The 27,190-nt window shown below is 41.7% G+C and overlaps 1 protein-coding gene across 1 annotated transcript in view; it reads left to right on the forward strand.

Moving 5' to 3' along the window:
• RRBP1 (ribosome binding protein 1) overlaps positions 1 to 27,190 on the forward strand; it is a gene marked incomplete in the record, with an annotated part of 1,023,325 nt that overhangs the window by 152,296 nt on the left and 843,839 nt on the right. The window contains 1 exon segment of the mRNA XM_044056904.1: positions 25,380 to 25,531. Coding sequence (XP_043912839.1) covers positions 25,380 to 25,531 — 152 coding nt within the window.

The following is a 27,190-nucleotide window of genomic DNA, read 5'->3' on the forward strand; positions in this document are numbered from 1 at the left end:
GAGTCCCTACCAGGGACATCCTGGAAGCTGCAACCTGGAGTTCTGTACACACCTTCACCAAGCGTTACCACTTACCTATTTTTTCTTAATCCAGAGCTGGATTTGCTACAGCAGTCTTACAAGGCCTGATAGCCAACCCTAACACTTCTAGACTGCCTCCACCCTTCCTCAGCTTTGGGAATCAACCCAACTGTGATGACTGTAACAGTGAAACACGAAAAACATTGTACAGTTGTGTACACTCTCTACATAAATGTGGATGTTTGAGTGTATTCACTGTTGCAGTCCTGGTTTACCTCCCTCCAGCCCCCTAGCTTTCTCTATCCTTTCTACCTATCCTCTTTATGGCAGAGGTATTTACATTTTTACTGAAGGTGTTCCACACCATTTAACAGCTTCCTATTTTGGGGGCTCCTGACATTTGGGGCATGAAAAACTGATGCAATGGCATCTGCTGCATGTTTTATACCCCCTGACGACCTGACGTCATGGAAGAGGTGACTGCATCCGATGCAGAAATCCCAAGACTCTGGTATTCGGGCTGACCGAGGGCTACCTGTAGGCAGATAACCCAAGTGTGATGACTGCAACAGTGAATACACTCTAACATCTACAATTATGGTAAGTGTACACAACTGTATTTTCTTTTAGTAGTATATCATATAGGAATTCATTTCAGATTTGTGCAGTTCTGATAGGATGTTTAGAAAATCTTGATAGAAAGTTATTTGAAAATGTGGCACACACAGGGCATTCATGCAAGACTTGGAATTTCTATTTAAAAATAGATTCTTCATATCTTATTTTGTTGAAGGAAGCTGTCTGTGCAGGAAAGGCTCAAATAATGGGGCTTATTCATATGATGCACTGTCTTAAGTAGTAAGCTGTCTGATATTATTTAGTATAATTAATAAAATGAGAATTTGCTAATATGTGTACACTTTGCCATTTGTTTCCTTAAACTCCTTGTACGATAACATTTTTGTAATCCACCCTTAAAAATTCCTGATTTCTACAAAGTAATTGATTACAAATCAGTGGAAAAAATGTCTTAAAAATGTCTTAAAAAAAGACTATTTGCAGAGGGCAGGCCTCTTGAACCCCTTAAGTACACTAACTTTTTGATTATGCAACTTTGGGTTAAGGAGAAATGTTCTTACCCAAGTTATTAAAACAGTGTTGACATCAGTGGCTCATTTTTGATGTTGAACAGGGTTTTGCTAAAGCATACTTGACTTAATCCCATTATGATATAAATGCATGATTAAAGCCATATATCCCAGACTGCATCACTCTGAATCTATTGACCCATCACTGCCTGCTACTCGAAGGTGGATTGTATTCCTGTTGCAGCAAGACTACTTTGATTTCCAGTTTGATATTAGAACATCTGCACATTGACTGCTGCCCCCTTTAGATAATGCATTAAAAGAACTTGTCTTTACCCCCATTATATTGTAGTCAAGGTGCATTAGCACCAAGTAGATCTGTTTGCGGGGGCTGTCAGAAAGCTGCTTTCATAGTGTTCCCTGGATCCATAGATCAATAGCAAACAACTGGAAGTTGGCTACACTCTGTTAATACCCAATAGCTGTTAATTGCATCTGTATCATAGACGTGACTAGCTGTCGTTATGTAATGCCCTCATCACTGTATGAGCACTTATGAATGTTTAGATTGTGTTACTCTTGCATGTATCAGTTTAGTTTCTATTAATTTAGTATTGTGCTCATGTCAGTGGTACAGATTCTGCTGCATAAACATGTAAAAAGTGTACTGTGCTAAGGCATCACATATGCGAATGCATTGTCACACTGAAGTTATGTTCCTTTGTGTATGACTGATCCTGTGTTGTCCTGTTGCAGGAATGGAGAGGGACAACAAGAATGTTGTCACAAGTATGTAACTTTTGTTTACTTTGTGTTTTTTCCTTGTGCTTGGGTCATAGTGGAAAAAGATCTCCGATGTCCTTCAAGGATGCATCTGCAGTCATCACATATGGGTTGTCCTGCCTCAGGCAGCCCTTCGGTCGGCCGGATTCCAAAGTCTGGGTCCGGCGTTGGCTGATGTCGCCCCTTCCCCGACGTCAGAGTGCCTGGGGTATAAAAGCGTCAGCCGATGCCATCTTCCTTAGTCTTTCTTGCCGCGTGGTGCCCGAAGCAGAAGCAGTTCGCAAGTGCCGGTCGGCCAGCTCCTGTAATTCAGCTAAACCGAAGACTTCAAAAGCTAAGTACCCCGTTGGGGACTCTTTCTTGCCTCAGCCGATGTCAGATAAAATTAATAATTGCTTAACTTGTGGGAAACAAATACCTCATAAGGATTTCCAATCTTACTGCCTACCTTGCCTAGGCCCAGACCACGACGTCTCGGCCTGTTCCGCCTGTGCTTCCTTCAACTGACGCACTCTAAGACGTCGGTCGGAGTTTGCAGAGGAATTTTTTGGGGCTAGTTTTGCTTACAAAATGCCAATGGAGACTCCGACTTCACATTTAATAAAGAAACGGAAGGACAAGGACCGACACACGCGGTCCGCGGTTTCGGCTGAAACCACGGCCAGGCCTACCGCGAGGGTCTCGGCTGAAACAGAGTCCTTGGTACTACCGTCCACCGAAACCGTACAACCGACAACCTCGGCCCCGGAGGCCACTACTGTATCGGTTGTTGAATCTCCTTTGGAATCTGGTGTCCAGGAACCCTCCGACACCATTCCCTTAGACAAAACTACACCAGCACGTGGTGCAGCCAGGCCTCCTGCATCCATGTCTATTAAGGATTTCTCTAGGGCTAAAGCTGCCAAACTCTCAAAATCTATGCCTCCCAGGGTTATTCCTCAGGGACCCACTACAGGTTCTCAGATCCTTAGTCTAGCTGAGGACCTTATTTCATTAATTAGGGGCTCCCAGCCTCATCCTGACAGGAGCTCTCAACCTCCTACAGAAAAAAGGCCCAGGGTTGAGCCCTCTGATCCCCTCTCCTCTGATGAGGCCTCGGATGGCTCTGCTCTCTGACTACCAGGAGGAGGCCTTTTCGGCCTACGAGGATTCAGATGCAGAGGATTCTATCCCTTCGGCCTCCCCTCCTGAAGAACTGTCTTTTGGGGAAACTCTGCACACTATGAGGGAGCATTTCCAATGGCAGGGCCAGGAATTCTCTGATTCCAGGAAGAGATTAAGGACCTTCTTACATTTGCCTCAGCATAGACCTTTGGCTATTCCCCCTGTTTTGAATGTCATTGATGATGTGTACTCTGAATCTAGCTCAACCCCTGACACTCTCCCTCCGGCTCCTGCCAAACCCGATAGGTACTACAGGGTCCTGGAATCACGTATTTTCCTTTACAAGGCCCACTCTGCTGATCCAGAAACTATTTCCCAGGGGCCTAAAGGGGTTGCAGCTGTCACTACAAAAAATCCACTCCCCTCTGAAAGGGAGTCCAGGGCTTTAGAGCGGTGGGGTAAAAAAGTGTATACTTCTGCTACCCTTTCTATGAGGGCTTTAAACTGTCAATTTCATATGATACAGTACCAAGAATATTTGTTAGATGAATTGCATAAAAAGCTGTCTTCACCTGAACCCCTAGATCGCAAATCACTTCAGGATCTGGTACATAACTCTCAACAGGTTAGCAACCATTTTTTGCAGTGTGGTTATGATGCATTGGAAACTTCATGTAGGTCAGCTATGACAGGTGCAGTCATACGTAGGCATGCTTGGCTGAAGGAACAATCTCTGCCAGACCATGTTAAAGCAAAGCTTCTGGATGCTCCAAATGGAAAAGATTTCACACCTGGAGCACCTCGAAGGGCCTAGATGCAACAGTTATGAACATGGCACATTTTCTGGAATATTTGGCAGAAATGCTCCACAATGGCCTGTCTTACTCTTCCATTAAAATTCATGCTTCAGCAATTTCAGCAGAGTACAATACTGATCCACCTGTCTTCTCTCATCCTCTGTTAAGACAGTTTCTAAGAGGAATTAAAAACATCAATCCTCCAAGGAAACCACCATTGCCTACTTGGGACCTTAATTTCGTGTTGGAAAAACTAACACTGCCTCCTTTTGAACCAGCAGCATCTGCGGAACTACAGTTCCTCTCTTGGAAGACTGCCTTCCTTCTGGCCATAACCTCAGCAAGAAGAGTATCTGAGTTGCAGGCCCTCCTGGCAGTACAGCCATTTCTTATTTTCCATCAAGACAGAGTCTCATTGAGAACCAATCCTTCATTTATGCCAAAGGTGGTATCTAGGGTCTCATTAAACCAAGCTATTCACCTGCCTACCTTCTTTCCAAATCCACAAAACAAAGGGGAAAAGCTTAAGCACACCCTGGACATACACAGGCAGTTGCGCTACTACTTGGACAGAACTAAAAATTACAGAAAAACTGACCAGTTGTTTGTAGCATATGCTGCTGGTGCACAAGGAAACGCAATTTCAAAACAGACAATTTCAAAATGGATAGGGAATTGCATTCGTTTCTGTTACTCCTTTCATGGAAAAACTGTGCCAGCTAACATTAGACCTCATTCGACCAGAGCCACAGCCACCTCCACAGCCTTCTTAAGAGGGGTGGCTACCAAGGACATTTTAGAAGCTGCTACATGGAGCTCCGTGCATACATTTTCCAAGCATTACAACTTACCTTTATATTCCAGATCCAGAGCAGGCTTTGCTACGGCAGTCCTGCAGGGCATTTTAGCTACACCATCCTTTACATAGATCCTCCACCCCCAGATTGGCTATGGTATTCTACCCATATGTGATGACTGCAGATGCATCCTTGAAGGACATAGTACAGTTTTGTACCTACCATAAATGTAGATGTCCGATAGGTATGCATCTGCAGTCAGGTTTACCCTCCCTCCTTCCCCTCTGTGGTATTTCTTGGGTACATTCCCCTCTCATAGCTAGCTGGGGTTATCTATTATGGTGTATTTGTTTCTATATATGTATATATTTTTGTGCATGTTTGGAATTTATTGCATTTCTCCAAATTTAGCCTTCCTTAGAGGGCACCTGGCATCTGGGGCAAGAAAAACTGAGGAAGATGGCGTCGGCTGACGCTTTTATACCCCAGGCGCTCTGACGTTGGGGAAGGGGTGACATCAGCCGATGCCGGACCCAGACTTTGGAATCTGGCCGACCGAAGGGCTGCCTGAGGCAGGACAAACCCATATGTGATGACTGCAGATGCATACCTATCGGACATCTACATTTATGGTAGGTACAAAACTGTACTTTTTCAGGAACAAGCATCTTAATTGTGACTCAAGTACTGTGCAATGATTTAGTTGAAGAAATTATTTGATGGCTTCCTGTTGGAATTATGAGACTTGAAACAATGAATCTGGACAAATGTGAATGAAATTGTACCAAAACACAGTGACTTGCAAAAGTCACAGTTGACATTATAAATACTTTTCAGGAGAAATTGCCTTACTGGACATAACTGACACAGGTGACTGCACCCCCATACCAACTCTGAAATTGCTGTGCATTTTAAGCTTTTATAATCCCCTAATCATGAATCTTTCCGATGTTTAGAGAAGCACACTTATTTATCCTCTTAAACTTTCATTGGAACCCTTGTTGGGGTAGTCTGACATTGGAGATGGAGTTTCCAGTAGATAGGGCAATGTTTAATTTAATCGATTCCAAGCCTTTATTTTAAGCAAAGTTTTGCCCCTGAACTAGTTTAAAATAAAAATATTGTCTAAAGCTTTAACTTGTACAAAAAAAAAAAATTAACATCCAGTTTATTAAATACTGGTGACCAGTAATTGATTACGACTTGTGGTGAGTAATATGTTGAGTGGATTGTGCTGGGTCTGGATTTCTTTACTGTGCAGATTTCATGAATGAATGTCAGCTCACTGTTGCAGATATAGAATTTCATCTGTTTTGCAAACAAAGTTTGAGAGCGAATTAAAAGTACTGAAGCTCAGTGGACACAAGGCAGGATATAATTAAGAATTCCAAGACAACATTATTTTTGTCAGGGTGAGGGTAGATTATAAACTTTGCATGCTGCAAAATTCAGAAGAAACTCTGGGATATTGTCCTGCATTTACATTACTAAGATCAGTAGAGAGTGCCATGAAACACTGTGTTGAACGGATGAAGAAAATGAAGAAGAAAAAGGTTATTTGCACTGGCTAAGCCGTACACTGACTGCCAATCTTCAGATGAAGACAGTCTGACAATCTCTGCTGCTGAGCGAATCATACTGTTTAGTTCCACAATTCATTTAGTGGAGGTGGAGGTGTTGGGCTCCCTGGCTCCATGCAGTTGATGGTGTTTCTGTGCTTGGTGAGTGGCTTTGCAGTATGGATGGCCCTAGAAAGGAATTGAAAAGCATACGTGGAAGGAAACGGAACATAAAGAGAGAGAAAAATGGAAGTTGGTAGCCGTGCTGCCTGTCATGAGTCTTGGTGGAATGTTCATGAACCTTCAGTGAGTTCCAGCAGTTCTTCGTGCACTTTTAGTTTTTCATTACCATAGCTTTTCACATTTTATAATCATTTAGAAATTCTGAATGTGTTAAAATTCCTGCAGATAGTCACACACAACCCCCCCTTGTTGTCCATCACTCTGGCTAACTGAGCAGGTTGGTAGCTTATTGGCTCCCAGTTACTTGCACTTTCTGGCAGATTGAAGTGCTTCCCTGCTCCATCCATACTTTTGTCCATAATAAGTTTTGGTGTGGCCTTTCCTCAGTAGTTTTGTGCATCCTTGTTTAGAATTCAGACTGATTTTACGCTAAAGGTGAGAAGAGAATTTGGAACACGTCTTGTTTTGGCTTTTCCCGGTTAGGGGTCGCCACAGCGGAACTCTGATCCACTAATGATTGGCAGTAGATTTTTACAGTGCCAAGGTGCCAGCCGGACGCCCAACCTTTCAATGAAGGTACGCCCATTCATGCATGTCTTTTGAACGCCACTCTACCGCGGGGAGGACATGCAGACTCCACACAGAAGGTGCTCCAGCCGAGAATCGAATGGGAGAACCTCTTGCTGTGAGGGAGGCGACAGTGCTACCTCTGCAACACCGCGGTTTATTTAGTTTAAAATCTGTAGTCTCATCAGGATTGTTGTACCCACTGTGCATTTTCAATAGTAGTTATAGAGGTTGGAAACGTGCAGTTATAGACATGCTAAAACTGATTCTTTTTAGGGGATATAAGTGTGTGTGAGGGAGAGTGCTGCGCTGTGAAACTAGGAGATTGTAGTGGAGATGTCTGTTGCAGAATGTTTCTAGAAATATGTCTGGCATTCTGAATGATTATATCCTTTTGAAACTGATTTCAGAGACCCCAAGATACCGGGGTGGAGACTAAACTGTTAGGGCAGCACCTTAGGATCTGTTTTAGGAATATTGAATTTGGGCAGCTAACACTTCTGTTAACTGCCCTTGGAAAACAGGGCAGGATACACACTGGTGCATGAAGTTTTGTCATGTATCGTGTTTAATAATGTACAAGGGATTATCTTGCCCTGTGCCGTTAGATGTGATAGTGGGATATGTAGAACTCTGTAACCGATAACATGCAGGTGTGCATGCATTTGTTCACTTACTGTTTATGTATTTATTTGCTTGCCTACTTTTGTTTACCAGTAAAGTTCAACTTGATTTAAGAACCCTTTTTGAGTGGAGGCCTGGGGAGAAAAGCTTTGCAGATGGTAAATACAAAATGGTAAGAATACCGAGATACATGATTATCAAAAGCAAAAATATTACTATATGTAAAGTCTGCACAAAAATACAAAAATGTAGATGCAAAGTACATACAATTTAAAATACAGTAACAGAATGTACAGAAACAAAAAAAATAAGCTGAAAAATAGATATTAATGGCAAAAAGAGTATTTACCAAAACAGCTGAAGGTGACCTAAGCATCTGCGTGTAAAATAGTAATTAAACTGCCAGGTTGTGGTAAGAAACTAACCTAGTTTGCTACAATGATTTGAAGGACAGAGAAAAAGAATAGAACTGGAAAAAGTAAAGAGAAGTTTGGAATGAGTAGACCTGTAAGTAAATAGTGCCATCGGGTGATATGTAGTTGGCTGTTTTTGTTAAGAAAAAAAAAAGTTGTGAAATATGTTTTAGCCTGGATTAGAGCATGAGTACAGCTTTGTGTCCTTCACAGTTTAAACGATTTTTGGATGTTTACTTTCATTGTGAGAGGGGAGGAGTTGCACTTTTTGGATGCCTAGAGCACAAATAGTCACATACTGCATTGTTTGAGTTAGTTGTGTTGCAGTATATATATATTTTTTCCATGGAGCAAAGATGTCGGCTGGGATATTGAGGCTGGGGGGATGTTTTTTAGTGTACGACAGTCTTCAGCTTTGTAGACAAGGTTGTGCGTAGCAACTGAAAAACGTTATAAAATACAGTAGTTCTGCCCAGTTTAACTGTCAGGCGGCCAAGCAAGGGTGAGTCTTGTATGGAAGATGTCTACTTTGTTGTAGCATTGTTCAGGTGTGTGTGTGTTGTGAATAGTTTGTGACAACTGGGACACCATAGAAAAGCACTGGCAAGTAGGTACATTCTAAGAATTCAGGCCAACAATCTCTGAGCAAAGTATCTCTGATAGTAAAAATGCCTAAATTAGTACATTTGCCCTTGATTGTTTATCTAAGCTAGGGGGCCCTAGAAGCTCGCTGACATGATTGTCCCATTTTCAGAAGTTCCCTGGGTTCACATAGTTCAGTATGACACTGATAATCTGTGGAAAGGTCAGTGATTTAACAAGTGTGACAGAGTTAATGCTAACATTAGCCTTCAACAAATAAATGAGAGTAGAGCAAGAGTTAAGAGATACTGGAATTTATTTTTCTTTCACATTTATCTTTTATTTTGTATTGCTGTATGAAATGTTGCAGCTTACACTTGTGTATAACTTTTTTTACGTATTTGTTTGTCACAGCGTGATCAAGATATTAAGACACTTAAGTTTACTAGAAGAAATACCCTTTTAAAATATTTTTAGTCAGACATATTAGAGTGCCTTTGTAGACTTTTGAATGGTTGAGACATTTAGCAGGTTACTTGCTGAAATGCAGAGCTGCTGTGACAGTTTTGATTGGTCTTTTTTAAATAATCTAACAGCCTAGAGCAGATGAATTTCAGACTCTATTGCCTTGAACCATAAACAAAATAAGTTTGTATTTGTTTACTGTGGTAGTGCACTGTTCAATATTAACCAATTTCACACACAGCCAAAGTATAGTACAAAACATTTCAGAAGCAAAAAAGGGAGAAATATATGTAATTTAGTAGTTCATGTTGGTTACATAGAAAAAAAATGTATATATACAATTATAGTAAACAAACAAAGTGCACTGTACAATACTTACATTGTTTCTAAAGTGGATAAAATTATTTTATAGTCGATATGTAAAATTTACTTAGAATAGCTGGTTGTGATGAAGTGCATTTATTACTGTGTGGTTTGTATATTGACACTTTTAGCGTGCACATGGTTGGAAAAATAGGTTTTGATTCTGAAGCATGATTTCCTAGTTCTGGTTCCGTGCTGAGCACCTTCAGCTTTGTTTATGCACCTTCAGCTTTGTTTATGTTGCTAGTATTGTTTTGTGTTTGAGGTAATGGTGCTGTGCAGTGCACTAGAGCCATTAATATGTTGATTGCTACTAGTGACCAAGCGTACCATAGTTATATTTCTGGAGTGCAGTATTTTTGTATTTGTGCAAACCGTGCTGGTGACCAGAGGGGTAGCATTAACTGCAGTCACAGTAGGAGCTTACACTTCTGAGGGAGCCCACCGCTACAATTTCTTCTATAGTTGATACTGATGAAGCCCACTGCTACAATTTCTTCTATAGTTGATACTGATGAAGCCCACCGCTACAATTTCTTCTATAGTTGATACTGATGATGTGAGTGCTCAGTTTTATTTTACATATTACTTTGTCACAATCATGTATGAAAATGTGGTCATTACAAGCAGTGAATTGCTATTTTCTGTTTGCTTGTGCCATAGAGCAGCAGCATTAAGTTGTTTAGGTCCTTGAGCTTTACTAGAACCAGTGGTCTTTGGACAGTAAAGATCTCTTGCACACTCTTGCTCTCTGTCTCTGTGTCTCACACACGCAGGGCTGAAGTCTGTGTTACTACGGCTGGTTTGTGCTAGAGAAGAGAGATACTCCAGGTAATAACTGAATGCAAGGGTTGGCTCTGGTAGTTTGAAGCCAAGGTTGCTTTAATGTACAACAGCATGTTAATACCAGAGTATTAGTGAGATGAGATCTAGAGAAGAGAAGGGATTTCATCCTTATTAAGAAAGCAGTCTATGGGAGTTCCTTGTACAAGGAAAGGAATGTTGTTCCCATACCCTTAGTTTAAATGAAGTAAGGGAGTGACTTGCAAGTGAGAGAGAATCTAGGAGGGTGTACGCTAAAGGAGGATGGAGTGGAAGTGTAGTATGTACTGCTGATACTGCAGACCTTTCAGGACTCTGCCTCTGTCTTAAGGAGCAGTTGCCATCAAGTCTGACAATAAGGCTGTGGTATGGTGTATTAACAAGCAGGGGAGATGCATTTCTGCCCATTTCTGGAGGCCATGAGGTTTTGGCAGTTGGGCAGTCTTGTCCTTTCTCTCTCGCTTTCTGTTAGCAACTCATATTCCTACTTGGGATAGTTCTGTAGTGGACAGGCTCAGCTGTTTCCTGCTGATGCCGCATGGATGATTCCCAAGTCTTTGGTGGAAAGAACTTGAGCTTGGCCATGACCCATTTGCCTCTCTGACCAGTGCCAAGTGAAGCAGCTTCTCCCTAAACTATGCACGGAGCAAACATGGGCAGCTGTAGTTCAGGAATGGCCATCAGCACTCCTGTATGCTTTTCTCCAGTTTCCCTCATATTGGAGTTCGTAACTTTAATTTTGCTCTGCATTGCTTTCTTTTTTTCTGATAGCCCTATTTTGGCTTTGAAAAGTTTGCTCCCTGTTCTAGCCTTGCTTCCACCTCTATCTGATGCCATTTAAGATCCTTTTAAGCTATCCGCCTGACAAAGTTCATCTTGACCTCCACTGCCTTCATATATCCACATGGCTAGCCTACATGGCCAGGGACCCTGCTTAATCACAATGGGTGGTTCATGCCCTTATTTCTGAACAGATGATCATCAGTCAGATTGACTTATAAGAGCTTGTTTTTTGTGACTGCCCAAAGGCTGGACTGTTTCATAGCTCCGTCTCTGATAGTGTTGAATTACTTGCCTAAGGTTTTCGATTCTGGCCTTTTCATGAAAGATGTATTTAGCTGCCAGGTATACATTTCACTAGAGCCTAAATAATTCTCTGATCTATTTGAAAGTTCATAAGGTCTTAAAGATTCCTTCTTAGAGAGAGAGCATCTTTACCTACCCTAGGATCATAATTTTATATTAGAAAAAAATAGCCCTTTCTCCTTTTGAAATGACCTCCAAAGCCAATTCAAGATTCTTAACATGAACTTTATCCTTGGTGTCAGGAACAACTTTATTTATTCTTGGTTTCTGTGACTTTAGCAAAAGGAGTTTGAGTTGCAGGCTTTGAGCTTTAAAATTAACTTTTCATGAGAACAGTGTCCTTGTAGTCTAATCCACCTTTCGTGCTGAAGGTGACAGAGAGATAGTTTTGAAGCCATTAAGTTCACGGTCTTTATCTTCAATACTACAGGAGAGGGAAAATATCTGTCATTGTTAGGATATTCATCGGTGGATATGTTTGGGTAAAATAAAAGTAATCAAAAAAGATTACCAACATTTTATATTGTATGCAGTTAACAAATAGGACTGTTAAGTGTTTAAACTCACTTTATGTAAGTGGATTTCAAACTGGATGAGGTACTTGTATCAGAAATATCCTTGCTAGGCAAATGTGTGTGTTGTAAATTTTATATTCCAGTAGAGCAGTGGTGGTCTCACCCATGGAACACTGGGTTTCTCTTCATACCTTTTTCAAGATGGTGAAAGGTGGATGCAGTTTCTAGGTCTTGGTTGTATTATCTCATGATTCCTCCGAAGAGGAAGAGCTAGGGACTCTGTCCTAATGTTGAAGTGGGCAGACTGGATCACACAAGATACAAAAGTTATACATTTTCCACGACAATAGATCTTCATGTGTGTCCATTTCAGCATTTCCACCCACATTCTCCTATCCCTTTGATGGTGATACTTGGAGGAACAGTAGTAGATTGATTGTAAGGTTTGCATGTGTATGGTCGTGGTCTATGACATTGAAGCGAGAAGGCTAAGAGCATTATGGGAGGAGGAGAGGGCATTGAGCCTGTGAAACTTTACAGCTGCTGAGCTGATAATTCTCTGTGGCAGCTAATCCTAATGACTGAAGTGGGTTAATATGGAGCATGAAGTTCTAGTCTTATGGGTAAGTACATTACTTTTATTGCTCTTTTACAAGCTGTATATATACATGTGTGCATGCTCACACCACAGGTAACCGAAGTGCAAAACAATAAAATAAATCGTGTAACTGCTTAGTGCTGCTGCTTTATTTTTGCTTTATTTATTTATTATTTTTGCCTTTAAATAATTCTAAAGGTCCCAAACACTTGAAATTGCTTTGTTGAGGTAGTTTAAGTTGTTGTAGCATTACATTTGTAGGCAGTCTTTGTGGTTTCACATAGAGATTTGAGTGCCTTGTATAGACACAAATGCCCAAAAAGTAAATTTTATTTATAAAATTACCTTTAGAACTGAAACCTGTAACTTAGTGCGTGCAAACAAAGCCATTGTGGGGAGACAAGCTTAGAGCAGCTAGTTTGTACATTAAACAGCACTACTATCAAATCTTAGCACAATCTGGGTCTACTTGAATAGACCGAAATTCCACTTACCCGAATTCAATATAATCGAGACCATAACAATGAAACCTGACTTTAACAAACTTTCACGTCACTAGAAAAGATTTCCTGAAAAAGGAGCAGTAAGCCAACATGTGGAAATATGCCCTTTTCTTCACTATAATCATGATCTCAGAGTTGGTCTACTTGGCTGGGTTTGAGATGTTTCGATGTGTTTTTTCTTGTTGGCTGACTTCCTCTTTTCCCAGAAATCTTTTCCAATGATGTGAAAGGTTAATATTTGGTTTCGTTGTTGTCGTCTTGATTATATGAAATTCGAATAAGTGGAATTTCGGTCTACTCAAGTAGACCCCACAGTCTAACCTAGTCTATTGCTAAACCCCAGAGACCACCCAAGGAGTCTGTTGTGTAACCTACAGTAGCCTACCCAAACACATTATGTAAGAGATGTACGTACACAATTTCACTGAAAACAAAAATCTCACATGCAAGCAATGTTATTAAGAACACATACACACTACATCCATCACACACTGTCTACCTCACACACACACCAGCTGTAGCTGAGGCACTAAAAAGCAATCTTCCCAAACCTCAAAGATGATTTTAGCCTGTAAACTGCAACTTCTATTCTTCATCTTTGAAGCACTCAACCAAAGCAACACATGCACCTGTATCCGATGGAGTTCCAGTGGCAAAGCCCATAAAACAAGCAAAGGCATTACCCAGTACTCATGTCACACGGGACTCCATTGTATGACACATGCATACCCCACTCACCAAACTGAACAAGAAGATAACTGTTAGCTGCTTATCTGGAGTCGGGAACCACCAAGATGTCCTTCAAGGATGCATCTGCAGTCCTAACATATGGGTTGTCCTGCCTCAGGCAGCCCTTCGGTCGGCCGGATTCCAAAGTCTGGGTCTGGCCTCGGCTGATGTCGCACTTCACCCGACGTCATAGCTGCTGTTTATTGGGTATAAAGGCATCAGCCGACGCCATTTTCCTCAGTCTTTCTTGCCGCGTGGTGCCCAAAGCAGAAGCTGTTCGCAAGTGCCGGTCGGTCAGATCCAGAGATTTATACTACCGAAGACTTCTAAAAAGCTAAGTACCCTGTTGGGGACTCTTTCTTGCCTCAGCCGAAGTCAGAAAAAGTAAATAATTGTTTAACTTGTGGGAAACAAATACCTCATAAGGATTTCCACTCTTACTGCCTTCCTTGCTTAGGCCCAGACCACGACGTATCAGCTTGTCTAGCCTGTGCTTCCTTCAACCGACGGACACTTAGACGTTGGTCGGAGTTTGCAGAGGAGTTTTTTGGTCCCGCTTTTGCTTACAAAATGCCGTCGGAGACTCCAGCTACACAAATATCTAAAAAGCGCAAGGAAAAGGACCGACACTCACGGTCCACGGTTTCGGCTGAAACCGCGGTTAGGCCAACCGCGAGTGTCTCTGTTTCGGCTGAAACTGAGCCCTCGGTTCTTCCTTCGGCCGAAAGCATGCCTCCTATAGCCTAGGCCTCACACAGCATGGTCGAATCTGCTACTGAAATTACTGCTACAGAAGCAGGCACCCAGGATTTGTCAGATACTATTCCTTTAGACATATCTACCCCTGCACGTGGGGCTGCTAGACCCCCTGCTTCTATGTCCATCAAGGCTTTTGCCAGGGCTAAAGCAGCTAAATCTTCTAAGGCCTTACCTGCTAAAGCTCCACCACATAGGCCTACCTCTAGTTCTCAAATACTCAGCCTGGCTGAGGATCTCATTTCTTTGATCAGGGGATCCCAACCTCACCCAGACAGGGCCTCTCAGCCCCCTTCAGATAAAAGGCTTAGGACTGAACCCCCGGAGCCTGTCTCTACAGACTATTCCTCGGAGGATTCGGACATTACAGACCCTCAGGAAGGCCCATATTCTCCTTATGAGGATTCTGATGAAGAAGACTCCATTCCTTCTGCTTCTCCTCCTGAAGAATTTTCTTTTGGGGAAACCTTACATGCTATGAGGGAGCATTTCCAATGGCAGGGCCAGGATTTTTCAGATTCAAGGAAAAGGCTAAGGACTTTTTTACACTTACCACAGCATAGGCCTTTAGCCATTCCTCCAGTACTAACAGTAGTTGATGATGCATTTAATGATGCCTGTACTGCTCCTGATTCTCTTCCTCCGGCCCCTGCCAAGCCTGACAGATATTACAGGGTTCCGGACACACACTACCATTTGTATAAGGCTCCTGTTGCAGACCCCGAAACCATTTCACAGGGCCCGAAAGGTGTGGCAGTGGCTTCTGCCAAAAACCCTCTCCCCTCTGATAGGGAATCTAGAGCATTAGAGAGATGGGGTAAAACGGTTTATACTTCTGCTGCTCTTTCGGCTAGGGCCTTAAACTGTCAATTTCACATGATTCAGTATCAGGAATTTTTGTTAGACCAGCTAAATAAAAAACTGTCCTCTCCTGAACCTTTAGACCGCAAGTCTCTTCAGGATTTGGTACATAACTCTCAGCAGGTCAGTAACCATTTCTTAAAATGTGGCTATGATGCACTGGAGGCTTCCTTTAGATCAGCTATGACTGGAACAGTGATTCGAAGACATGCATGGTTAAAAGAACAATCTTTACCAGACCATGTTAAATCAAAACTCCTAGATGCTCCCATGGAGAAACAAAGTTTGTTTGGCTCCCCTGCACAGGAGGTTCTAAAGAAGGTGGAAGAAAAAGCAAAATCTGTCCAAACAGTCAAGGATTTCTTACAGGTCCAACCTCCGAGGTTTAGCAGAAATTGGCCTTCGAAGAATTGGTCCTTTCCAGACAGCTCCAGAGCACAGAGAGGCAGAAATGGATGCCCAAAAGGCAGAAATCAATCTAGGGGTGCCTACAGGGGACGTCAGTGGCAACCTACCAATCAGAGAAGTACTGCCACACATTCAACTACAACCACTTCCACAGGGCAGACACAATGACTTGGCTCTGATACCGCCTACCAGGGAACAACTGGAAGCTCCCTTGGGCGGAAAGCTAGCCTTATTTTCAGACAACTGGCATTACATTACAGGAGACAAATGGACTTTACAAACAATAGACAAGGGCTACAGGTTTCACTTCCACACTCTACCAAAAAAGAGGGGAATGCCAAACCTACCACCAAGCCAAAAAACAGACGCTCTAAGACAAATCAACAACTTACTAAGGATGAGAGCTAGAGAAAAGGTGCCACCTATGGAACAAGGCCAAGGTTTTTACTCAAGGCTTTTCCTAGTACCAAGAAAAGAAAATCAATGGAGACCTATTCTCGACTTGTCTGCACTGAACACATACCTCATTGTTCCAAAATTCAAAATGCTGACCCTCCAGCAGCTTCTTTCCATGCTGGGCAAGGAGTCTTGGCTGGTGACTCTAGATCTCAAGGAGGCATACCTGCACGTCCCTATACGACCAGATTGCAGAAGATACCTCAGATTTCTTGCAGGATCAGAGCATTATCAATTCTCAGCATTGCCCTTTGGCTTATCTACTGCGCCCAGAGTATTCACGAAATGCCTGGCATCAGTAATTGCTCATTGCAGGCTTCAGGAATTCAAATTTACCCATACCTGGACGACTGCCTAATACAAGCGGACAACAAGGCAAAATTAACAAAAGATTTGGAAAATGTCATACAACTGTTGCAAGCCTTGGGATACACAGTCAACATGCAGAAGTCAAGACTAGTACCATCCCAAAGGATAACATTCTTGGGGGCAGAACTGGACACATCAACTCAGATGGCCTTTCTCACAGAAGAAAAACAAAAGCAACTACCAGGCTATTTCATGTCATTAACAAAACAAACTCAGCTTACTGCAAGGAAAGTCCTGCAAGCCCTGGGTTACATGGCATCCTGCATAATATTGATTCCGCATGCCAGGCTACATATGAAAGTTACAATGGTACCTAAGGAATGTATGGTCTCAACACCAGCACAGTCTAGAAGACCAGATTCCAATAATTCCATGCCTGAAGAAAGAATTCCTGTGGTGGGCTCAGGCCTGTCAGTTGAACAGAGGCTTGCCTTTCCACAAACCACAGCCAAGCCAGACCATCACCACGGATGCCTCAGACCTAGGATGGGGGGCTCACATGGTGGACAAGTGTATACAAGGCCTATGGACCCAAGACCAGCTGAATCTACACATAAATCTAAAGGAGATGCTGGCAGTGAAATATGCGATCCAGGCATTCAGACCACTCCTTCAACAGGGTCATCTGCTGATAAGGACGGACAATACCACAGTCATGTGGTACATCAACAAACAGGGAGGTACACATTCATACCCTCTATGCCGGATGGCAATGGACCTGTGGAATGTGGCCCTGAACCTCAACATTCAACTTCAGGCCAGATTTGTACCAGGAAAAGAAAATTCTCTAGCAGACGCCTTAAGCAGAACTACCACGGATGCTCACGAATGGATGCTGCATCCAGATATCTTCAAAGCCATAACAGAGAAATGGGGACTACCACAGATAGACCTGTTTGCCTCCCCACACAATCACCAATTGAAGAAATTCTGCACAAGAGCATACCACCCACTTGCTTGGAGGGTGGACTCCCTTTCCTTCAGCTGGAAAAACCTGACAGCATATGCATTTCCACCTCTTCCCTTGATGTACAAAGTTCTACTGAAGATCAAAGAGGATCAACCAATGGTAATTCTGATAGCTCCAGACTGGCCGAGACAACATTGGTACCCGCTACTGAGAAGCATGTCTCGGACACATGCATGGCATCTACCTCTATGTCCCTTACTACTAACACAGAACAACTACAAGATCCTACATCCAAACTTGAAAACACTGCAGCTAGCTGCTTGTAATATTGCATAAAACAAAATAACCCAGATTTATCTCAGAGGGTTAAAGATATTACCCTGGAGGCACGCAGACCCTCCACAAGGAAGACTTATTCAGCCAAATGGAAAAGATACCTCAGCTGGAGTGCAGCAAAGGGTGAACATGTCTCTTTGGCAAACATAGCACACATCCTGGAATATTTAGCAGAGCTGTTCCATAATGGCCTGTCTTACTCCTCCATTAAGATTCATGCATCAGCAATTTCAGCAGCATACAACTTGAATCCTCCTGTCTTCTCTCATCCTCTACTCAGGCAGTTCTTGAGAGGAATCAAAAATGTAAAGCCTCCAAGGAAACCAGAACTCTACTCAAAAAACCAGCAGTTGACAGATGGAACCACTCGCCACCCCAGAGACCAGTTCACGACACCAGGAACCACTGTACAGCCTTTTATTAATCCAAAACGCCAAACACTCCAAAATATATGAACGCTTTTGTAAAATCACACACTGCGTTTTCGTTACAAGTTGACTTCATCAGATAACCCAATGCATCCATTATTGTGCCTATTTATAGTCTTACCTAAGGTAATAATTAATTCCTTAATTACATCCAATCAATATTTAAAACAGAAATTCACAATACTCAGAATGTTAGTTTTGGCAGCTTGTTGTCATTGTTATTTGTAAAACCCTTAAATGTTTACAAATAATAATGACAACAAGCTGCCAATTTTTTTAAAAGGAATAAACACATATATATAATTTTTTTTAAAAAGGAACAACATATATGTATATAATTATTAAAATATGTTATATATTAAGTATTTATACATATACATTTTTTAATCTTTTTATAATTTTATTCTATGTAGAACATATATTTGATGAAAGAACTATGATTGGGGGGTATGGAAGACTAACATTCTGAGTATTGTGAATTTCTGTTTTAAATATTGATTGGATGTAATTAAGGAATTAATTATTACCTTAGGTAAGACTATAAATAGGCACAATAATGGATGCATTGGGTTATCTGATGAAGTCAACTTGTAACGAAAACGCAGTGTGTGATTTTACAAAAGCGTTCATATATTTTGGAGTGTTTGGCGTTTTGGATTAATAAAAGGCTGTACAGTGGTTCCTGGTGTCGTGAACTGGTCTCTGGGGTGGCGAGTGGTTCCATCCGTCAACTGCTGGTTTTTTGAGTAGAGTTCTGAGTTCTTTTGGCAGTTCCTTAATTTGCTTGTCTCCAAGGAAACCACCTTTACCTACATGGGACCTCAACTTTGTGCTGGAAAAGTTGACTCTTCCCCCTTTTGAACCAGCAGCAACAGCAGAATTACAATTCTTGTCTTGGAAAACTGCTTTCCTACTAGCAATCACTTCAGCAAGAAGGGTATCTGAGCTACAGGCATTAATGGCAGTACAACCCTTCCTTATCTTCCATCAGGACAGAGTCTCTCTGAGAACCAACCCTACCTTTCTGCCAAAAGTGGTCTCCAGAGTATCATTGAACCAAGCGATTCATTTACCTACATTCTTCCCCAACCCACAGAACAGGGGGGAAAGACTGCTACATACCTTGGATGTGCACAGACAATTACGCTACTATCTGGACAGAACTAAGACCAGCAGAAAAACTGACCAGCTTTTGGTAGCATATGCAACAGGAATGCAAGGAAAAGCAATTTCAAAACAGACAATCTCAAAATGGATAGGAAATTGCATTCGTTTTTGTTACTCTTTTCATGGAAAGACAACTCCTGATAACATCAGACCTCACTCCACAAGAGCTACAGCCACCACTACAGCTTTCCTACGAGGAGTGGCTACCAAAGACATTTTAGAAGCTGCTACCTGGAGCTCCGTGCATACATTTGCCAAGCATTACAATCTTCCTTTATACTCTAGATCCTGAGCAGGTTTTGCAACTGCTGTTTTGCAGGGGATCTTAACTGCACCATCTTTATCTTAGTGCCTCCTCCCCCAGTTTGGCTATGGTATTCCACCCATATGTTAGGACTGCAGATGCATCCTTGAAGGACATAGTACAATTTTGTACCTACCATAAATGTAGATGTCTGATAGGTATGCATCTGCAGTCAGGATTACCCACCCTCCTTCCCCTCTGTGGTACTCCTAGGGTACTTACCCATCTTTTAGCTAGCTGGGGGAATTTGTTATGGTGTATTTGTTTGTATATATGTATATATATATATATATTTTTTTATATTGTTTGCTCTCTACTGTTTGGAATTATTTGCATTTATCCAAATTTAGCATTACTAGAGGGCACCTGGCATCTGGGGCAAGAAACACTGAGGAAAATGGCGTCGGCTGATGCCTTTATACCCAATAAACAGCAGCTATGACATTGGGTGAAGTGCGACATCAGCCGAGGCCAGACCCAGACTTTGGAATCCGGCCGACCGAAGGGCTGCCTGAGGCAGGACAACCCATATGTTAGGACTGCAGATGCATACCTATCGGACATCTACATTTATGGTAGGTACAAAACTGTACTTTATGCACACACTCAAGTCACTACACCACGGGTACGAGTATGATTCTGTCATAGGCCATGTAGGCATCAATGACCCAAGACCTACCTCCCTGGATTATATGAAGAGCGACATTGTTGTTCCTTCTGTCTCAAGGAGGTATGTGCCTTGCATTGAGCAGCATTCTACTTTCACAAACTTTGATGCAGCAGTACAAACAAAAGATGATTAACTTCAATAATTGGCTTGCTTAGTTCCTGGTGTTTTTCTAGAGGGATTCAGTATTTGTCAGCATGGAAGGACACAGTTAACAAACCACATTGCTTTGCAAAGGATGTTCTACATCTGTTTCTCCTAAGCTTCCAAATATTGGGTAAAACTTTATTTACCCCTTTGGAGTCTTTTTAAGCAATGCCAAATTGACAAACCTACCGTCACAGCAAATACAGCCCAAAGAAACCTAAAGATGTGTTACTGCTCAATGCTAGGCACCTAAACAGGAAACTCCACACTCTGTAAGCTCCTCATTCTGAAGATTATAGATATGTGCCATTACCCAAGACATGTTTTTTAAATTTGTAGAAAATACTCCAGCAGTGCAAGGCTTCAGTGCCTCCCACACATTTGCACCATCAGCTGCATACACACACACACACACACACACACACACACACACACACACACACACACATGGACAGAAGGTGAAATGAGCCTCAATATAGGTTAGCAAAGCATAACGTTAGGTTAGTTAAACAGGATGATGCTTTGAAATTTATCCACATGCCAAATCACCATAGACAAAGTCCGTACCATTTCCTAGCAAGCTATAGGTCAGTCTTTGCCTCCAGTAGGTCTAAGTAAGAGCTATGGGATTCTAGGGACAATCACCATTAAACAAAATACCATATTCATGTGAGATTTTAACTTCCCCTCTATAGATTGGGAAACGTGCCTTGCATCCTACTAACAGGCCCAATGATTCTTGGACTTTATATAATCAGGGGTATTTCTGTTAATAGTGTTCACACTTGGGTTCAGATTTAGTGGACCTGGTACTCGCCAGTGTGGGAAGCACTGCACCCACCCAAGTGTCACATCCTCATTTGGTGAGGTTGAACCACAGAGCACAGTTGACCTTAGTTTGTCTCCTTCCATTTTCTATTTTCTGGGTTTTTTTGAGGATCTGCCATTGATCCCACCTGTTAACTCTCATTAATGCACTTCCTACTGAAATGCTCAGTGTACCATCTTTCTATTTTTTGACAATTTATCACTGATCGTGTCTCATGCCAAGAGGTCTCTGCAGGTGTGCACTAGTAAGATAACTTTAGGCTGATTTGTGGTTAAAATGTTTAGGACTGTTGCAGAGTTTGGCACTGGTACTGCTTGACTGGGTGCATTTCCTACTTTTCAAGACAGTTTGAGATTTTTATCATAGCATCTGATCATCAAACTCAAGCTTACCTCTGTTAATGAATGCATTGCACTGCATAATTTATTTGTTTTTGTTTTTGTTTAGTGGACACAAGTCCCGTTTTCAGCAGAGGCCCGGAAAGAAATGCTCCATTTTGCATATACAATTTATCTTCTTCTTTCGGCTGCTCCCATTAGGGGTCGCCACAGCAGATCACCTGTTTCCATTTCTTCCTGTCCTCTGCATCTTGCTCTGTCACACCAACCACCTGCATGCCCTCTCACACCACATCCATAAACCTTATCTTAGGCCTCCCTCTTTTCCTGTTACCTGGCAGCTTCATCCTTAGCATCTTTTTCCCAGTATACTCTGCATCCCTCCTCAGCACATGTCCAAACCAACGTAGTCTTGCCTCTCTGGCTTTGTCTCCAAACCTTCCAACCTGGGCTGACCCTCTAATATACTTATTCCTAATCCTGTCCATCCTCGTCACACCCAGTGCAAATCTTAACATCTTCAACTCTGCCACGTCAAGCACCGACTCCTGCCTTTTTGTCAATGCCACTGTCTCCAACCCATATAACATAGCTGGTCTCACTACCCTCTTGTAGACCTTCCCTTTCACTCTTACTGGTACTAGTCAGTCACAAATCACTCCTGACACTCTTCTCCACCCACTCCATCCTGCCTGTACTCTCTTCTCCACCCACTCCATCCTGCCTGTACTCTCTTCTTCACCTCTCTTCCACACTCACCATTACTCTGAACTGTTGCTCCCAAGTAAAAACTCATCCACCTTCCCCACCTCTACTCCCTGCATCCTCACCATTCCTCTATCCTCCCTCTCATTCACACACATATATTCTGTCTTAGCCCTGCTGACCTTCATTCCTCTTCTCTCTAGAGCATATCTCCACCTCTCCAGGGTCTCCTCCACATGTTCCCTACTCTGACTACAGATCACAATGTCATCTGCAAACATTATAGTCTACGGGGACTCCTGTCTGATCTCGTCTGTCAACCTGTCCATCACCATTGCAAATAAGAAAGGGCTCAGAGCTGATCCTTGATGTAATCCCACCTCCACCTTAAACGCATCCGTCACTACCACCACAGACCTCACCGCTGTCACACTACCCTCGTACATATCCTGTACCACTCTTACATACTTCTCTGACACTCCCGACTTCCTCATACAATACCACAACTCCTCTCTAGGCACCCTGTCATATGCTTTCTTTAAATCCACAAAGACACAATGCATTCAACTTGCAAGTTATTACTGCGCCCTGTAAAGATTATCTGTGTCTTTGTCAAGTTCACAAGAAGATCATAGTAGATGTTTTTTTGTTTGGATTTCTTAAGGCCTATGGCACCATATGCTATTGGAGTATGTTTAAGTGCTAAAAGGGTATGGGATAGGCCTAATACTGGTGAAGTGTGTACAGAATTGATGACTTGGTGGAAGACTGAAGGCGATGATTAGAAAAAGAGGTGCAAGAGACGTGTGGCATGAACTGGCAGTCCTGCGATTGGTCCTCCAGTAAATTTATGTCCAACCAAGGTCAGCCTGTTCACTGACGCATGTTGGAAAGCTGGTTAAGTAAGAGGAACATCCAAAAAACACCACGCAAAATATGTTTAAACTCCCCAAAGGGTAATGAATCTAATAAATGGGGGAATGCATACTCTCAGCGAACAAAACATTATCCACTGCAGTGGGCTTTCTAAATGGTCTAAATTGTATCTTAAACATACAATCAACATAAAATTCTACGTCCAGAAATTGAATCCTAGAATTTTCCATACTCATGGTAAATTTGCAAACCGTGACTATTCGTATTTAACTAATTCAAAAATTTCTCAAACTCTAGGGTCCCCTTTACAAATGAAAACAAATAAATAATATCTTCTGTACAGCACACCACATTTTCTCTATAAAACCTGGTGCTGTATAAAAATAACTTTTCAAACCAACCCTTGTAGATTATAGCATATGTTGGCACATAAGAGGCACCCATAGCCAAGGTACCAGATGGTGTTTTGGTGCTACTAAAATTTGCTTCATAAACAACTGTTTTGTTCGTGGTTTTTTTTTGGATATTCTAGTTGGATTTGCTGCGTTTCTTATAAGTAAGAGGAACACCAGCGCATGGTTACACACTGAGTAAAGTATGAAAGGGAGATGAAAAGCTGTGCAGTATTGGGTCAGGTTGATGGTAGTATAGAATTTAACAAGATGTGAGCTAGTGGGGCATTAACAGCAGCTGATGGTAGGGGTTGTTATAAGACTTGCAAATGGAAGTATTAGTTCATAGTGGAATTGGTAGGGGCCTTAGAATGCATTGCGTTGGGGATATGGGTGTAATGTAGATCTGGGGCAGTGTTTGTGTGTTGCTTTGACTAGTAGTGGAGCAAAATAAGCAATGGCAGCACAGGACTAACTACGACCCAGAAGTGGTCGTGTATTAAGCACTGTAACTCAGATGCAGACACACTCTTGATGTTATTGCCCCTCAAGGAGTTCCGTTTTAACCATTTCCACTGTTTACTTGCTTTCTTCAGGGCTGCATGTAGTAAACTTGTTGGAGCCTTACTACTGATTTGTGGACCTTAAAGTGTTACATTTGCACAAGTACTCGGGTGTAACTTCTGAGTTAATACCCTACCTTTATCCCTCTTTGTGTGTGACCTCCAGCCTGGGATATACTGAGATTTTAAGTAGCTTCTGTGAATGTAGAGCTTGAGGAATTTTTGTTTATTTTAATCTTGGCAAAATGACACGAGTGTGATACTGTTGATCTCTGTCTCTCTCGAAGATGAAGAGGTTGTTGGGATGCTATCCTATTTTCCTGTAATTTGCTTAAAGTATCTCCAAAGAGGAGTGTAGTTTTCTGTTTTGTATGTTTGGTACAATTAATTATGACTGCTGCTCAGTCTCTCTCCTCCAGACAAATCACATGGTTTCCAGTATGATATATGACACAGTATGGCACAATTTACTGTGGTGAGCTGTGAATGAATTGCATTTTACAGATCTAGATTTTTCTTTTAACACTTTGTCACTTAAGACACATGTGCACTTAGACTGATAGAAAAAAATATTTTTTTTCATGCATTATACATCGCATGTATGTTTTCTTTCTTTATAGCAACTTAATTCCTTCTCTCCCTTAACCCCCACTCCTCTAGAACATTATCCTCCATGTATTTTTTCCACAAATTCCATTCTACATAATTTGCTCCTTCCCCTTTCGAAACCTCCCGCTTCCAGTTGTTTTAGCCGTCTTAAAATATTCAAAACGCCAATTACAGGTGGTTTAGATTTTGATTTCCATTTTCTAGTAACTGCTTTTTTGGCAACCAGTAATATTAAACTTCAGGCCTTAATATGTCTAGACCTAGAGTTTGGTCTTCATTCTGCTTGCTTACTGTGACTTGTCATCCATCTTTAGTTGGTGGATGTAGTTCACTCTTGATGAGTAATATGTATGCTAGTTGGTCTCACTCAGGTAATATAGGCTAGGTGTACTGTGTACAACAGAGGTAGGTGTACTTTGTACAACAGAGGTAGTTATTCACCTCTGAGCTTTACATAGTAAAGCAAACTAAAATCTACTGTACTAGTACTGTTAGCCTTTTTACAAATAACAGAGTTGAACTGTACCTCTAGCAATTTGACAGTAACGTTTTTTGTTTGATAAAAATACCTTAATGTTGATCCCATTTTAAGGTCTTGTAGACCCGAGTTTTCAGACTGTACTTTAGTGACTATAGTTTTTTCTTATTTCCCTAAATAGATTCTGCTGACAGTACCGATGGACCACTGTATCTTCCATACAAGACTCTTCTGCAAACAGTAAACAGTATGACTTTCAGCGAGGGAGAAGCCCAACGACTAATCGAGATGTTGATGGACAAGGCTGGCATTGTTCAGGATACCTGGCACATGGTAATGTGATTGTGTAACAAAACTGTAATTGTCTAGCAGTCCTTATTTTCTTCTAGCTGTTGTCTTTTATTGGAATGTATTTAATTACGGTACCATATAGTTACGTGATACAGTGAGGGAGTGGCGCATTTGATCTGAGTTTGGGGGTTTTACCTCCACTGTAATGAGGTCTAAACCCAGCAGGATTTAGTCATCCCAGGATCTTAAACAGATTCATTTATTCCATCCCTTCCCATTTACTCATAGTTCCTAATTGGTGAGGAACCTCATCCGATCTCTTTAAATATGTGTAAAGTTAGTCATCTGACATACTTCCAGTCTTCCAGTTATATTCTTGGCGATTTTTAATGGATTTTTAATAGCATGTCATGATGTGTGTAGGTCGGTCCCTTTTATTCACCAGTCTGTTTGGTCAGTTTTTGTTTCTTTGCTTGCCTCCCCTCTCTTTTCTTTAGCTAACAGCCTTAATACTGGAAAATGGTAGTTAGCAGTTTGTAGTAGCCTTGTCATTGTTGGATTACTTTCACTATTGATACGAAACAGGATCCAGGATTCTGCATTCCACAAGTACAGTCTGTGAGATGAAACTCACTGCAAAACATACATTTGTTATACTTTAAATGTCTCTGAGAACTCACTTCTCTAAACAGTTCAGTGTATGTATATATATTTTTTGTAATGCGTGTGTATGTTTAAATAGATATACTGAGAGAAGGAGCAAGCGAACATTTAGCAATGACCATCTTGGCTGCAAACATCCAAGGGCATGGGAGTGATTGGGGGTACAGGAAAGATTAACACTGTTTGTGGATGACCTAATGATACAGTTTATAATCTGAAACAAGATTCCCCTGTGTTGTGGAATATTTTGAGGTGGTTCCAGTGCTTTTTGGGTTATAAAATAAAGATATAGATTAGATTAAAAACAAAAGCCATATAAAACTGTGTGCTCGTAGATGAATTAGTGTGGCAATTCCCATATCTTTGGGAGAATGAAAACAATAAAATGAGTATGGCTTGGGAAAGACTCCTTAGTAGTGACTAGGGAGATGTTGGAGGGAAATGAGCGGAAGATGACCCAAAAGGTAAGGAGTTGAAATTTCTAGATTATGGATTTGGATAGTAAGATTCAGACAGTGAAAATGTTTTGGGCCTCCCTTTTGTCTGCCAGAAAGCCTTCTGTTAAGGTCATGGGTAAGGCAAAGTGATTTCCTGTGGCCTACGGAGTTCCACTGGTTTACTTGATTGGCTGTTTTATGGTTTTGCCTGCCTTATTTCAGCCATCTTTGATCTGGATCTAGATTATCCAGCTAAGTTCACCTTTGGCCTTTCATGATTTGATGGAAGTCAGTATGTTTACTCATCACTGGCCAATTAAAAACAAAAGATTCATTCAAAACACCCCATGAGGAATCAGTCTATACAATAATACCTTTTACTGTCAACATGCTGCCCTGTCTGCCCTTTTAGCTAGCAGATTCAGTGAACATGATGTTTCTGACTTAGAAGGTGCTGTTCATGGCATCGGTGACCTTTGCTTGCTAAATCTCATGCTTACAGGCTGTCATTCTAAAGTAACATGTTTATACACTGTCATTTTGTATAAATTATGTATTGTCTGATATTCTTCCCAGAAGATCAGTTGGCATAATGGTTAAG

The sequence above is a fragment of the Protopterus annectens genome, chromosome 1.part2 (genome assembly GCF_019279795.1).
Source record: "Protopterus annectens isolate FY-2018-M chromosome 1.part2, PAN1.0, whole genome shotgun sequence".
Taxonomy (NCBI): Eukaryota; Metazoa; Chordata; order Ceratodontiformes; family Protopteridae; genus Protopterus; species Protopterus annectens.